Below are 15,553 nucleotides of genomic sequence, written 5' to 3' on the forward strand. Positions count from 1 at the left end.
AATCTACAACTAGAAGTCTCTATCAGATGTGTTAGCATTAAAGTATTATATTTAAAGGGAAGCTCAGCTTTAAGTGCGACTTTGTAAATCTAGAACAGCGAAGTAAAGAAGTGGACAAATGATTGGCCCATTTAGATCATTAACTGTCTCACAATTCTGAGGAAGTACTAAGAGAAACATATAACCTGAACATTGAAAATCTGCTGTTATATGAACAATAGATACTTGCAGAAAGAGATAGTAAGCCTCTTAAGATAGTGAAAATGACAACATCCAAGAACTGGCTAGGACTGCCAAGGGGATCAGTCATTTCAGCATTAGGTCTGGACTTGGGTTTTGTAAACATAAAATTCAAATATTACCAAAGGAAATTAATTATTGGCAAAGTATACTATGCAGCAGAGGGATCTTTGAGATGTGTAATACAAAATGAATAAAACACTATCTACAATACAGTATGTCTATATCTTGGATACAGAATCTAGGCAAGGTCATGGCAATAGTTGATCAAAGCAGGTCAGATAGAAGCGGAGAAAAGAAACAAGACATGAATATGATGATGAACAATCTGGCATAGCATAGATGAAATGGCCTGTGTTAAAAGAACATATCTTTATTATATGCAGAATATTGAGCCAAATGGAAAAGTACACCCTTACCTAAAATACACTGACAGAACAATAAAGCTGAGGCTGGGCCAAGTAGTGCGGTTCATGCAATGGAAAAAGCGCGAGTCGAAAAGCATTTAGTAAACAAGGCTCTGTCACCCTGATATATTTAATAGTATTTTGCTCAGTTTTCCTACAAGAAAGAAGGAGCCTTTAACTTCCCATCATAAGATCTTTGAAAATTAGGAAAATTAAAGACCTGTATGTTACTGTCATGTAATGGGATAATATGAATTTATGTTTTAAACTCTGAAAATTCTTTAGTATTGTTAACGCTAGAGTGGACATGGCATGATAAACGCATCCTCTAACTTCAAAAAACGTATCTGTACACTATGAAATATATGGTTAATTTTTATTAAGGTCTGTAAATGTATTTTAGATATTACAAAAGGGGGAAGGAGCACACTGCCTGGCATACCAGCACACTATTAGCCCAGATGCACTCTGGTAAATGCAGTGTATGATAACACACACTTTATTTGAGAGTCTTTAGTATTCACCTTTGGTGGAGCAGTTTTGTGTATCTCATGTAACTTGTTTCAGGATTGTTGTCCTTTAGTAGAGAATAACCAGTGAAATTTAGGGGTGCTGGTAATGCTGCTTACAGTCTTCTCTTAGTACCACTCCCAGAACACAGGTGCATCCCAGGGATTGTCAACTAAATAACTCAACAAGGAGCCAATCACAAAAGGAGGAGGGAGCGCTCTGCCTAGCATACCAGCAATTAGCCCACATGCTTTGTGGTAAATGCAGTGCATGATAACATACACTTCAGCTGAAAATCTTCACCACTGTTGATGCAGCCGGCGCTGTATATCTCTAGACACGTGTTTCAGGATTGATGTCCTTCTTCAGCAGAGAGTTACAAGTGAAATCCAGCAATGCTGCTCATTGTCTTCTCGGGTTTAATACCAGTCCCAGAGCTTGTCAACCCACTAACTCATCAAGGAGCCAATCACAAAAGGAGGAGGAAGCACAATGCCTGGCATACCAGCACATAATTAGCTCAGATGCCTTGTGGTAAATGCAGTAAATGATAACACTAACAACAGTTCAAAGTCTCCCTTGAGCTAATAAGCGGATGAGCTCTGGTGGATGCACCTGTGCCCAGTGAATGCTATAGAGACTTAAAACAACTTTCAGCACCATTTCCAGCAATGCCAAAACGATGTCATGCTCTCTACCGAAGAAGGACAACTATCCTGAAACACGCATAAACACGGATGAAAAACTAAAGAAGGTGACTAAAGTAAGTGCTATCATGCAACACATTTACCACAATGCACTGACTTAACCTGAGTGCTGGGATGGAAGGCAGAGTGCTCCCATCCTCTTTTTGTATTTTAGATATTACTTGGTACTAAATTGCTTAAATTAAATAGTGATGATTGCTACTGGGACTCTATGAAAGGACTACATGCAGTATGTTTTTATCATTGCACGTAGATTAATTTTATATATTATTTGTTGTAGTTCCAATACGACTTCTGATGTCTGCTAATGGGTCACTATAAAAGGATTGTATATATTATGGCTTTAATATCAATGTAAGCATATTTCATATAATAAATTGCTGCTGAATCTCTTATATGAATCACTGTGAAACAATAAGGCTGTCTAAAATACGTTTACACCCTATCTGTACCATGTATATATATTCTGGGGTTGAACTATTAGAAGGAATGTCGGAGGACTGCTATTGGTATTCTACAAAAGAATTGTATATAGTATACCCATAAACATCACCAGGACAAGCACTGTATAAGTTAACAGCTCAGGGATGTGGAATTCCTATAGGCAGATGCCCAGACATATTGTATGGGGTCGAGGACAACAAGTTTTCATGTTTATTTTGTCCTTAAGACAAATAAGCCCAAGCGCCTGCAACACAAACCCTTTGGCTGCCAGTTTACAATACCACAATATGGATTAGGGAAAGACACTGTCTGCATTCAAGGTAAACATTTTGGCCATATGTTAATGCTGTTCAAACTTGCATTTAGGGTTCATTAATGCAAAGCTTTCATCACTAGGATGAGAGCTTTAAGGAAATGTTACAAGCTTGGACTTCACTACGGGGTACAATATGAAGCTACATATAATACTCCCAAAATGCTCTCTAATCACATGCAAATACTTGAAAAAGATTGAAGCAAGTTTGTTTTATTTTCAAAATAAAATGGTCCCAAAAAAGATGGAACTAGGAAACAAAATGTTTTGCTAAACTACTGTGAACATTTATGTAACATTTCTTGAACATTTCATAAAGGAAAATGAGTGTAGCTGTTTCTAACAAGATTATGGGAAACATGAAAATAAACAAGCATTGGAAAAGCCAATAAGACGGACATTGGTGATCAGCCATTTGGTTTTGTCAATGCGTGTCTTGTTTTGACATGGTTTTTGTAAAACTTTATTGTTGTAGGAGCTGCCAGGCCTGCACCATTATAACCAACATTGGTAAAATGGAAAAAAATATTTTTGGTCTCAAAAAGCACACATTGCTTAGTAGTACCTGGCACTGACCAAAACTACTTTGTGTGCAGATATGCTCCTAGTGGAAGAACGGAATGTGGTCCACTCACAGTAAAGCAATCCGTTAGACATATTGATAGATAGAATTTTAATAAAAACAAAACGTTGTGGTTAACGTCAGACCTATCTAGGGCCGCAATTCTTAAAGAAAGTCACAAAAGTGAAAACATGGTATATGTCCTTGCATTAGTGCAGATTTATGGCGTTCATGCATTCACAAGAACTTACAGAAGTAGGTCAAGAAATCGAAACCTAGAAAATATACTTGAACTTCATTTTAGCACAAGCAAATTTACATCCGTAGTTTTGCTCATGCAAATTATCTGTTGAGTGTTTCAAAGTTCACTTTCCTCCAACTGCTTTTTTTCCACAACCCTGAAAGAAGTTTTATTTCTGCCCCTGTCAGGAGTACATTTCCAACCTTTCTTAGTATGGGAGTAAGATCAGAGGAGTGCTGGTGAAAATCTCCAAAGCATGCAAGTTAGTAGGTTTGGATAGACTCAAAAGGGCAACAAAAGAAGTAAATTGCTACTATTTAAACCGCACTATAGTATGAGTATAAAGGCTATATTATCAGAGCTCTTATATAATGAAATTGCGGCCATAATTTGTCGCCGCACCAGTTGGCACCAAAGGAACAAATGGATTTTTTTTATAGGACAACTAGATTTATGACACAGCCTGTCTCATGGACAATTAGATAATTTGTTAAATTTCACACCTGTGCCGCTGTTTAATTATAATGAGAAACACTGGAGGACTGTGGGAGAACTCCTTCTCCCAGTTATGATAAATATTTACTAAAAGCACATTAAGTCGGAACCTTTTGTGGATAAAGGAGAATTTTCTAATTTTAATTAAAGTTGAGCTTTTTGATGAACTTCTCTCTTTAAAAAGGCTGTTTTTAACATTTAAAATATAATCTAATAATAGATGAAATTAGATAGTAAGTAGCCATGCAGGAGTTTATTCAAGAGTAAAAGAATAACCGTTGATTGACTAGATAATTTGTAAAATGCTGATGTTTGCAATTGCTTCTTAACTGATTGTAATGTAATTATTATCCTGTTTGTAATATTTGTTCTTTTTAAATCTGCATAATATAATATAAATAACCTTGAAACTCAAATTTGGCACTGCCATCATTGCAGTTCCATCATCGCAACTGAGTAGCCTCCACCTACCATACTCAAAATAAGCCCCTCAAAAAGCTTAGTTTCAATCTTGCCACTCTCATTCCTTGCTCATGATGACCTAAGAGTGGACTCCATTCTTAATTTGTGTATTCATGAGTTTCTCCTGTCACTGCCATAATATTGAAGACGTGGGGATTGAAAACAGGGGATCTACCACTGTTTCATAAAGTCCAGGGGACACCCTTCTTTGTTGGCCCCACTTGTGTAAGCATAACCACAATGGAGAAAATGGATGGTTGTATGAAGGTGCTCCTAGAGCAAAATGTAAACAATGAGCGATTTTCAGTACAGCTTGCTAGTTTTGTGGGTTAAGGGCCAGGTAGTATGTGCACACAACATTATTAGACCAACATGTTAAGGAGTGTTATATCTGAACTCTTAAGGTATGGTCTCTTTCCTCCTCAAATTAACATTTAAGGTTGGCATCTAACTCCCTCAATAAGACCCTAGGAGTAAGTATGGCCAGCATCCTAAATACATAATCAAATCTGGGCGCCATGTTGATTTTGATGACTCGTAATTTCCCCGGATAAAGATAAATCAAGGGTAAACCATCACTGTTGATCTTTTTAAAAGTTAGTTAGTATTGTCATGGACTATGTTCTGCAACCCATTTACCAAATACCTTATTGCTTAACTAAAACAAATCTTTGAGCGAAACACAGTCTCCTGATATATTTCACAGCCCTTACGTTCAAAGAGTTTTGGAATGTCTTTAGTGCAATGCAGCCAACTCCTACATATGCCATGAACTCCAGTCAATTTACTTTCTGCATGCATGAATGTAGCATGCTTAACTTCAGGGACTATTCATGCAATAATTCTGCTCTGATAAAGGTCACATTTTTGTAGAATACCAACATCGGATACTCTCCCATTGCTATCTTCCTCACAACTAACTTAATGTCCAAAAAGCTTTTTAACAGGCACTTATGGTTAAATCTGGTTTATTTTAGGAACCGAAAAGTATTAGGGGACTTAAATTGCTGCTATTACAGCATAATGCATCCGCACATTCAAATATGAGTAGTCCAGACACAACAGCCCCAGAAGAAAACAAAACTATTCAATCAGATATCACTTGCACGACCAACTTAAGAAAAAACAACAAGAGGCAAACACATTAGTGAACAATGCGGGGGGCGTCCCTGAACCTCACGTCCACAAATGGAAGCAGCTGACTACTTAGCAGTATGCAAGCTCCTGCTCAGGCCAAATGAACGTGAAGGCCATCAGGTGGAAAAGGATGTGATGCATGCAGACGGCCGGGAGAGAAAGTAAGAACTTCAAGTGTGTTATAAATTGCAGACAAAAGGTACGTCTGAGAGTGGAACAAGGGCCTTAGCTTTCCTCAGGATGCAAATTTACCTATCATTACATTTTCACTGTAAATGTCAGTTTCACCTAAGCAGAGCAAGTGGCAAAGGTCTTCTAGTTGCTAATTTATTTTTAAAAGTTGTAGAAAGAGGACGACTTTTAGTTAAACATTTCTTATGAACTTGGTGCAGTGACAATTGTGAGTATGTGCTTGACTGTAGATCCGTAATTGTGAAATTAGCTGCGTATGTTCTCACCTGTAGACAGTTAATTGTGAAGTTAGCTGTGTAAGTTCTTACCTGTAGGCCGATAATTGTAAAACTTAGCTATGCATGTTCTTACCTGTAGACAAGTAATTGTGAAATTAGCTCTGTATGTTCGTACCTGTAGGCTGGTGATCGTGAAATTTGCTATCAGCCTTATAACTTCGGGGTAGTCCTCAACGACTACTAGCTCTCCCAACTGGTAGTTTGTTTTTAAGCGAGCCAGAAACCGGCAAAACTCATGGTAGTTACCAGGATCCGACAAACCCTAAAGCAAAACACAAATGAAAGATACTTGAACAGTCTCATAATAAAATATATATGTAGTCCGAAATACAGCAGTATATTTTACCAAGTATAGTACATGCACAACTACACATATTCATCTGTGGTTAGCTGTATAATTAAAACACAACATAGTAGGCTATTCATATTATTGAGCAGCCTAATGGGATTAACAAAGGCAAAAACACTGCGAAGCTTGTTGAAGAGTGAGTACTGTGGAAGAAGAGAAGCAACTGAATGGCGAAACACAGAAATAATATTAAAGAACAACTTTTCTAAACATTATTTTTTATTTTAAAAAACAAAGATTAAAAGACACTCAGCAATTGTCATCAAGAACAGTATGGGTGTATAAGGGAAACATACATTTATGAAACCTAACCACAGGCATGGCCATCACCCACAGAAACACCTTTTATATTTCTGAATTTGCCATCACAGCACTACATCACTGGTTTACATTATCATGCTATGCAAGGAAGCATTAAAGATTAGGCTCTGGACCAGTTTGAGTATATGTAATCAGGTACACCTCAAATTCTATTTTTTATTTTTTTATTGAGAGAGCTCAATAATCAAAAACATTAAATAAGAATCAATAAATAAGATAAGCTTATTTTATATTGCACATTACTCGTTTGCCCCCCATTCATTATCACATTATCAATATTTGCATTATCCAAAAGCCTGACATAACTTCAAAAATCTAGCATAGGACCCTCATCTTATTGCATATTTTCATTCAAGCTCCTTATTTCTGCCCAATTTGGACCACCACTGTCGAAATGTCTGAACTATTTCCATCAGTGAGTTTTGGATAATTATTGATCTGGCTATTAATACACCAAAGTAAGTCTGCCCAAAGGACAACCTTGCTTTACCAGCAAGGTTGTCCTTTGGGAAGACTGACTTGGGTGGTTGGTCTCAGTACTCCAGAGGTCTAGAAGTTAACACTGTTTCTCAGAGATTGTTGGAGAGCTCCAGATGGACATAGTCAATGGTCGCATGACCTCAGGACAGCACTTATAGATTAGAACTTACTCCAGGTGAGTAATATGATACAAAATATAAGGCCCTCCTGAAATAACTGATAATTGCTGCAGGACGGGGAAAACCAAAACAAATCCTCAAATAACCTGCCAAGCCATCTCGCTAGTCAAATACTAAATTCATAATACAAAATGGTACAATGACCAATGCAGAACAAAACCACAACTAATGCATATTTATAATTTGTAAATGTAATAAAATACATATATAAACTACTGCATAATGTATTCATACATTCTACAATGTAGCAGTCCTATTAGTACAATCTACATAATTCATCATAGTTTCAAAGACACAATTTTTCCCAAAAATCCATTGCTTAGAGAACACAACATGATTACAAACACATAAAGGGAGAAAATAAAGATCCCAAAATCTAGGCCAACCTTTAAAAAGCCAGCCATTTATACACATCCAGGCACAACACAGTATATATCTGCATTAATTTTTGTGGAGCTCTGCTTTGGTTATTGCAACGTTTCGTATTATGCATTTAGTATTTGATGAAAGCAAGTTGGGTTGGTGGGCTATTTGTGTATTGGCTTACTCCAGCAGAGGCCGCCAGCAGGTTCCAGTCCCTGTACAGTTGCAATTGACTCTCTTGATGCTTGTTGTAGCCCTGTAGCCAAGAAAGGAGGACAGCAATTGACGCTTGGAGTCCACTGTTTTGTCCTGGGTACAAGTGTGAGTAGGTCCAGCCTTTCAAGTCGCTTCACAGGTCTCAAACAGCAGGGGCAGTCCTTTTTCTGTTCTTCCAAATGTATGGAAAGTGGTAAGGTCCTTTTTTTGTACAGTTCAGTAGCCAGTGGATGGTGATGATTACTGACCACTCCGTGAACACTGGAATGCCCTCTACTCTATTTTGGCTCAGGCCTGTTTTTAGAACACAACACATTTTGTTATATAAACACCGCACTTGCCAAAATAGAGTAAAGGGCATTCCAGTCAATGGCCATTTGAGAATGTACATCCATCTATTGACAGTGTCACTGAACCTGGCCTTGTCTTTCTAGCCAACCAACAGGATTGCCAGCAGACAACAGGCAGACCCTTGCCCATCTTTCAGGTATGGGGGTCAGGGTTCCTTTCATAGTCCGGGACAGACAGAAGGACTAACACCGCCATGCTCTCAGGTCTAGACATAAGGGTGTAGGTGGGAAGTATTAGATCTTACATTTAGATCAGGATGTTGGGACTGTTTAGAAATTTTACTCTAATTGTCACAATCATCACTTCATTATGTTTCATCTCCCTAATAATTGCAGCTCATACTTTTTATCACCGGATGCAATTGCTTCAATAAACAATAAAACTCACTCGGCATCTTCGTCTGCCTTCGCATGTGTGAGACTTTGTGTAACTGAGAGAAAGGAGTATGATCTGTTTCAAACTGACTTCCCTGAGGAAGCTAGTTAGCCAACGAAGTCAGCCTGACAGTTTCCAGTCAGAGTTGGACTGACTCAGTCACCCACACTGCAGCCCCAAACTCAGCAGTCTTACTCTCATGTTGAGTCGTACGACACTACCCTAGGCATAAAGAACAAATGTTTGCCCTTCCTCATGTCTCTCCTTACACTAAACTGATTGGGTAGGCTTCACCTCTTTCACTTTCAAATTAATTATGTTCCCGGGACCTTTGCAGTTGCCCTTCCTGAGCTGATATGTACAACACATTAAATACCCAGCCCATCAGTCACCGGGCCTAAACCATTGTCTCTGCTCTGGGAATAGTTTTCACATCTCATTAAGGTCAAGCAATACCAAGGCAGCTGCTGTCAGGTTGATGCATTAGCTTCTAGGAGTTTAGGACCGTGAAAAGGTAATTTTCTAAAAATTCATTTTCCTAAATATTCATTAAAATATAACTATACCAATACATTGGCGTATTAATAAATATTAGAAATAGGGGTTGAACCAGTTTTCTCGCTTGTCCCTAATCATTATAAAAGAATTAATATTTTAATCTGCACACTAGCTATTTTTATTATAGGACTACAAGAGCCTTCTACAGTGAAAATGGCTTTTGTAGGCTTGTCACTATAGGAACATGACAATATTACATTTCTACATGCCCCGATTTTAAATACAATGCATCCTACTTTGTGCTCTACATGGGATGGCTTATTTGTATTTCCCTGTCAAAATTATTATTTTGATAGATCAGATTGCAGGTTTAAACACCAGTAGTAAGGCTATCCTGGTAGACCAGTGGCCATGCTTCCTCTGTCACATTCGTGGATGGTACAATAAGTACTGTAGTGTACTGGTGATATTTAACTTTCCATGCCATGGGTGTATTTCTGTACACCTTGTACTATGGTCGTATAGGAAAATTAAATATGCCAATTAAGAGAGTTAGCCAATATTATCATTTTCAGGGTCATTACATATGCCCTGGACCTGATCAGCTGTGTTGCAGTGCAAAGAGTCCAGGAAAAAAAGCAGCATCAGTCCAAAATAAATGAGGCGATCACACCAAAAAGGGCACTTCCGCATTACAGCTTTACAACATTCCAGTTTATGCATCATTACTTTTTGTAACTCATAGCGAACACACAAAATCTCTTTAAACAGGTTAAATATGTGTCTAAATAAGCCATTTTTAGATCTCATCTGGACAGTGAATCGCTGCCTTGAAGAGACGTTTTGTTTTCAATCTGTGGGCTTCACCCCGCCCATAGGCTTACCATTTGCTTGCTCCATTATAGCTCTCATATCCTTTGTCCCCATTTTGCATGTGTTATGCCTCTTCATGTGTTTAGCCCTCCCCAGGGCATTGACAAAGCACTTGTGTCCATCCACAGCTCCCATTTTAGAAGCTACTTTTTTCATTGCGTTTCAGCACTCCACACAAGTGCTGATGCTTTCACTTGCTCCATTCTCTGTTTCCTGTTGCCTCTTTGCCCCTTCCACCTGCTCCATCCCAACCCCAGACAGATCACCCTCACTTCGGATGTGGTGCACGCCATTAATTCATGCATGCATGTGCTTTGTTCCCCGTATGAGACGTGCATCAAGACCCTTTAGCAGCGTGTCCCTATTGATGTATGTATGTGGTGTTATGTGTTTCCCCATATGGACAGAGCTTCAAGTGAATTCAGCTGTGCACCCTATTAATGTATGCATGCTTGCTTCCCATCTGCACTGCCCTCCTGCTGCCTCTCATCGCGGCCTTGTGTGTGATAAGAACCAGACACTACTGCATTCCTGCCACTCTACCACATCAAAAGCCAAGGGATGCGACTCTGGAGGCCCAGTAACTGGACCTGCTCGATTGTGAGCGCTGCCATGTGGGCTTCGCTCCCAGCTGCCTCTGTTCTCAGTCACTCCCGAACTGCTGCTGGGCTTGGCAGAGAGACACATTTGAAGTCAAGGGGCCATCGTGCTCTGATATACTGAAGTGCATCTAATGCGCCTTGGCATTTGTCTTTTGGCTTTATGTAGCTCTGCTTGATGCATTCTGCCAGTTTCTATGTGCTATTGACACTGTATTCACCCAAAATCATTGTGAGGTCCAGCACGGTACTTAAGTTCAATGCACAAGGATCCCGGCTCCACAACCATTAGCATCACCAATACTTCTCACCTTGTGCATTTGTTAACACTTTTTCTAACAAGTGATGAAGTGTGACACCGTCAGCCAGTCATCCCAATACAGTCAACATCACTTTGTATGATGGTTTTTTTGAGCCTGTAACTAATGTTAAAACTGAAACTCCAAGTTCTAGAATGCACTGTTCAGTGCTGAAAGGGCTGGGACTGGCAGAGCATCTCTTTTACAGCTGGCAGGTTGTTTTTATACTGCATGCCAAAGCCTAACTGTAGGGGGGTTTGTTTGCTTAGGTCGAGCGTGCAAGCGATTTGACCTGTTATAATTATTGTAGGCTTTTAACCACGCCCACCTCACGCCGATCACTTTAACTCTTTCTTGGGCCTGCCTTTCAAAAACCATGTGATGTCATTGGTAATTGCCTTATGTTTGTCCCGCCTTGAGGCTGTTTTTGTCACACCTTGCAGACTGCCAATGTTACATGGATTATTGCACGATTGCCTATATACTTCAGCGGGGGAGAACTATTTATTTTGTCTCTCCCCTTCGTGCTGCATGGCAGCCAAGGCGCTCATAGTGCGAATAGGTACAACAACGTGAACTCTATCAGCAGTATTACAGCGCTGGTTGTATTTTTCACAGTTACCTAATCAGAGTAATTTCTTGTGGCTCTCTCCTTAAAACACTTGAAATTGGTGAAAGCTTTACTAAAACACGAATCCTCAAAGCGAAAGTGGCTCTCACAGCACAGTGGGAGAGCCGATACTACAATATTCACTGCACTCTGGAAACTTGTCCCATAATGTTTTGCAAGCATTTTTGTACAAAACATGTTTGCTCATAACTCAGCCTGTGGTGATCCTAGGACAATGGGACGACCACCAAAACGTTCACAACAACGTGCTCTTTCTGTCTACTTCATCTTTGGTTCCCCACCCTAGGTTACTGGGGACCCCAAAATAATAACCACTCCCACAATTGAGGGTCTGTTCAACCTTACTCATGGCTGAAACTTTTGTTTTGCAGCTGAGAATAGATTGTGTTTTAAGGGGCTTGTAATATCATTGCTATAGGCCTGTTAGCCCTGAATATGTGCAATGTACTATGGCCAATAGGGGCTAAATATATGTTTACATTGCATTACTTTCTAACATTTTGTGAGGTTATGCCTTCTAGGGACTAACTATACAGTTACATTACCATGTTTCTTGCACATGCTATTTTCAATGTGGGGTCCTCTAGGGGCTGTTCTAAGCATTACAGTCATATCAGCATATTAAAATATTTGTGGCACGGAAACTTGTACCATAATGCTTTTTAGGGCATTACTTTTATAAAACATTTTTGCTCATAACTTAGCCTGTGGTGGTCCTAGGACAATGGGACCACCTTCAAAATGCACTTTCTGCCTACAGCATCTTTGGGGCTCCACATTAGGTTAGTGGGGACCCCAAAATAATAACCCCTCCCACCTTTCACTGTCTATTAAGCTTTCTTAAGGCTACAATTTTGTTTTACAGCTGTAGGTAGTTTTGTTTTAAAGGCCTTGTTTGTAATATCATTGCAGTAGGCCTGCGAACCTTAAAAATGCCCTCTGAGGGCTAAGTATATAGTTACTCTGCATTACTTTCTCCTGTATTTTTTTCATGGGGTTATCCCCCCTTGGGACAAACAATGTGGTTACATGACCATGTTTCTTACAAATTATAGTTTTGTTAGGGTGCCCTCTAGTGGCTGTTTTGAGCATTACAGTCTAATAGCAAAAGTTTATTTCTGATAAAGCTTTATATGATAATCATATATGTTTTAATAATCTCTTTTTATTACAATTATGACCATAATTCAGTCCAACTTAATATCGCTATCTCACTATGACTCTTGATATATTTGGGTGACCCTTCTAGTTTATTTCTCTCGTTACTCCTCTGTGGCTGTCTTGTCTCTTTTTGGGGATATTTTGTTAGCCAGCCAGTAACTCTGATGGTGGAGTGGTGAAAGTAGTATTCTATTGGAATTAGCATGGCAGATTTAAATTAGGATGCTAAATGGCAACATTTTCATTTTTTGCTGCAGATAGAGGAAGAAGATAAATGGAAGTGCTTTAGTTATATGCAGGACCACTGGAATTATATGGCAGGAAAATACAAAATTATGAGGGAGGGTTGACCAATTTATGTGGCAAGAAAAGTCCAGTTATGAATTTACAATGCCAATAGCTCTAACAAGCAAATGCGAGACCTGTTGCATTGCAAATGCTTGTTTCTTTTTAGGTCTCAGCTATACACCATTTATTTGATTGTGTTTTTTGCAAAAACAGTCTTTAAGCAAGTCCATCATCATTCACATGCACAGTGGCAGCAAACGTTTTTATTTTTGTAGTTGTGAACAGAAATCTACAATGTGTTCACTGAGTTGAATAGCTTTTATTGTCCAGAGCTTCTCTTCATGTTTTTTTTTTTTTTTTTGCACTGCGCTGTGGTTTCTTTGGCTGTCCTCTGGCTGCTCTGCCTGACAGAATTGTCTGGTTATGGGAGGGTGAAGGTGAGAAAACACACTGGGCTGTTTAAATCACGAGGCAGGTGGTCAGGTCTGCTTTGCTCAAAGGCAGTGGAAATGTGAGCATTAGAGACATCAAATTATGGAACTGCTCAAATCATGTTTTGGAATCCTTTCTTTAAAGGCTGCAAGGCTGGATAAAACAGGATGTTAAATGGAACTTCCTAGCTCCAGCAGAGTGTATGGGCACAGGGAACCCATGATATGCTGTTAAAGTTCGCGTATGAATGCCCTCCACAAGATAATTATGTATTTATAGAGCACTAAATACTGCATGTTGCTTTCTTTAAGTGCTAAATAACACTTGTTGCTATTATCTTTAATATAAAGGCACTCACTATTCCAACCTTCGGAGTAAGGAAGGCTGAGCTTACCTTTGGTAAATGCCACTACTATTCAACATGTCTAAAAAAATGACATTGACAACGCCAATAGCTCTCAAACTGCCTCGACCTACTGGCTTTGCCAATGGTTGTTAACTGTGACCCGAGCAGAAGGTTTCACTCTTGTTTCTACTTAGAAGACTTATTTCATGTATTTCTTTTATTGTGCTTGGAGTAGTTACACAGTGACCTCTGATGTTTCGATATCACCACACGATATCAAACACCTCATAACAAAGGCATTTCGACATCAATTTTTGCTGGAATTTATGGGTGCATCGAGTATTTTACCGATTTTTAAAAGAAACGGTTATTACTTTCACTCTTCTGCCAGTGAGTCGCTGAACAACAGGTATTATTCTGAAGTGACTACCTTTTGTCTCCTCGATATAAATGTGTTTTTTTTATGTTGTCTGTACTTAATTCCTCTGCATTTCATGTGAATGATTCGCGCACAATCAAGAACACCTATGAAAAGTTTGTTCTTAATACGTTTAATGGTGTATTAATTTATTAATATTGAGAATCGATGCAATGGAAATGTAAGCCTATGTGAGGTAAAACAAAAATGATCACACAATATTTTTAAAACAGTCACTTCTGCAGAGTGTCCGTGGATCGGATGCACAGTCAGCTTATCCAGGCTTCCGTTTGAAACAACTTCACTCTGAATCGCGGGGCTTGTACATTTCGCGTCCCCATCACGAGTATGGGCGGGTATACCAACAGCTGCAGGTGCTGATCGGCGGAAAAGCAGGACTCTTTGGAGGTTTCACTCATGACATGTGGCCGCTTGGGAGCCACATTTTCTGGCAAATATTAGAGCACCTGTGTCTCGCACGATTAGGTCGTGACCTGTTATTGACGCGTAAAAGGCTACAGCTATTGAACCATGTGGCTTCCTGATGCCAGGTGGAATTCCAGCTCGCAATAAAAAAGTGATTGAGCAGAGATTAGCAGCTGAAAGCAGAGTGTAAAAGACATGTACCCTTCTGTTTCTCACAGTGCTTAATTTGAAAGAAAATAAGTGCCAAGGTCCCCTCAGGAGGCCACCGCACATTGCACCACCCATTGCCCCGCCAAAGTGCCAATGACGTAGCTTCATAACTACTTACCATCACACGACTACAAGTCTGATAATTCAGACTGTTCCAGGCCCCAAAAGTTAAAAGAATGGCTTGGGCGGTAGATATTAGTTTTTTTTAATGTACAATGAATTAATAAACAACTGTTACTCAGCTTTAAATTACACAAATAGCGCCACCATGTGGCAGCTGCCACAAGTGCCGGAAACCACCTGCTCAAATTAAACACTTTGTTTTGTTAAGTACGTAAATACACCCTGCCTCGCTGGTGTTCCTATTTGTGCTGTAGCTTGGCTCTGGTGCTCGGACCCCTCCCGCAAGTTCTATCATTCCTTCTTACCGTTATTCCAGAAAGTGGATTTCGTGTTCATATCCGATTGCTTTTCGATACTGTTGTAGCTGGGGCAGGGGCCGCGTAATAGGATACTGTGTACCTGAACATGTCATTCAGTATTTGGATTACTTATGGCAGAATCGAGGTTTTCTTATGGATGGGGACACTCCCGTCGGCACAGGTTATTCCATTCTCATCCCCAGTGGAGCCAGGCCACGTGGACTTCCCCACACGAGCTCTGCCACGCCTCAGCAAAGCAGAATCTCCCCAACTCCTTTTCAGTGCCAGCAGTGGACTAATCTAAATCTTTTACATAGCACTTAAGTCT

The 15,553-nt window shown here is 39.6% G+C and overlaps 1 protein-coding gene across 2 annotated transcripts in view; it reads right to left on the reverse strand.

Moving 5' to 3' along the window:
• The window catches only part of RANBP17 (RAN binding protein 17), a 1,172,021-nt gene that overhangs the window by 971,108 nt on the left and 185,360 nt on the right, over window positions 1–15,553 (reverse strand). For both annotated transcript variants that reach the window (XM_069199335.1, XM_069199333.1), the window contains exon 10: window positions 6,104–6,250. In XM_069199335.1, the coding sequence (XP_069055436.1) occupies window positions 6,104–6,250 (147 nt within the window). The remainder of the gene's footprint in view (window positions 1–6,103; window positions 6,251–15,553) is intronic.

This window comes from Pleurodeles waltl, chromosome 7 (genome assembly GCF_031143425.1).
Source record: "Pleurodeles waltl isolate 20211129_DDA chromosome 7, aPleWal1.hap1.20221129, whole genome shotgun sequence".
Classification (NCBI taxonomy): domain Eukaryota; kingdom Metazoa; phylum Chordata; class Amphibia; order Caudata; family Salamandridae; genus Pleurodeles; species Pleurodeles waltl.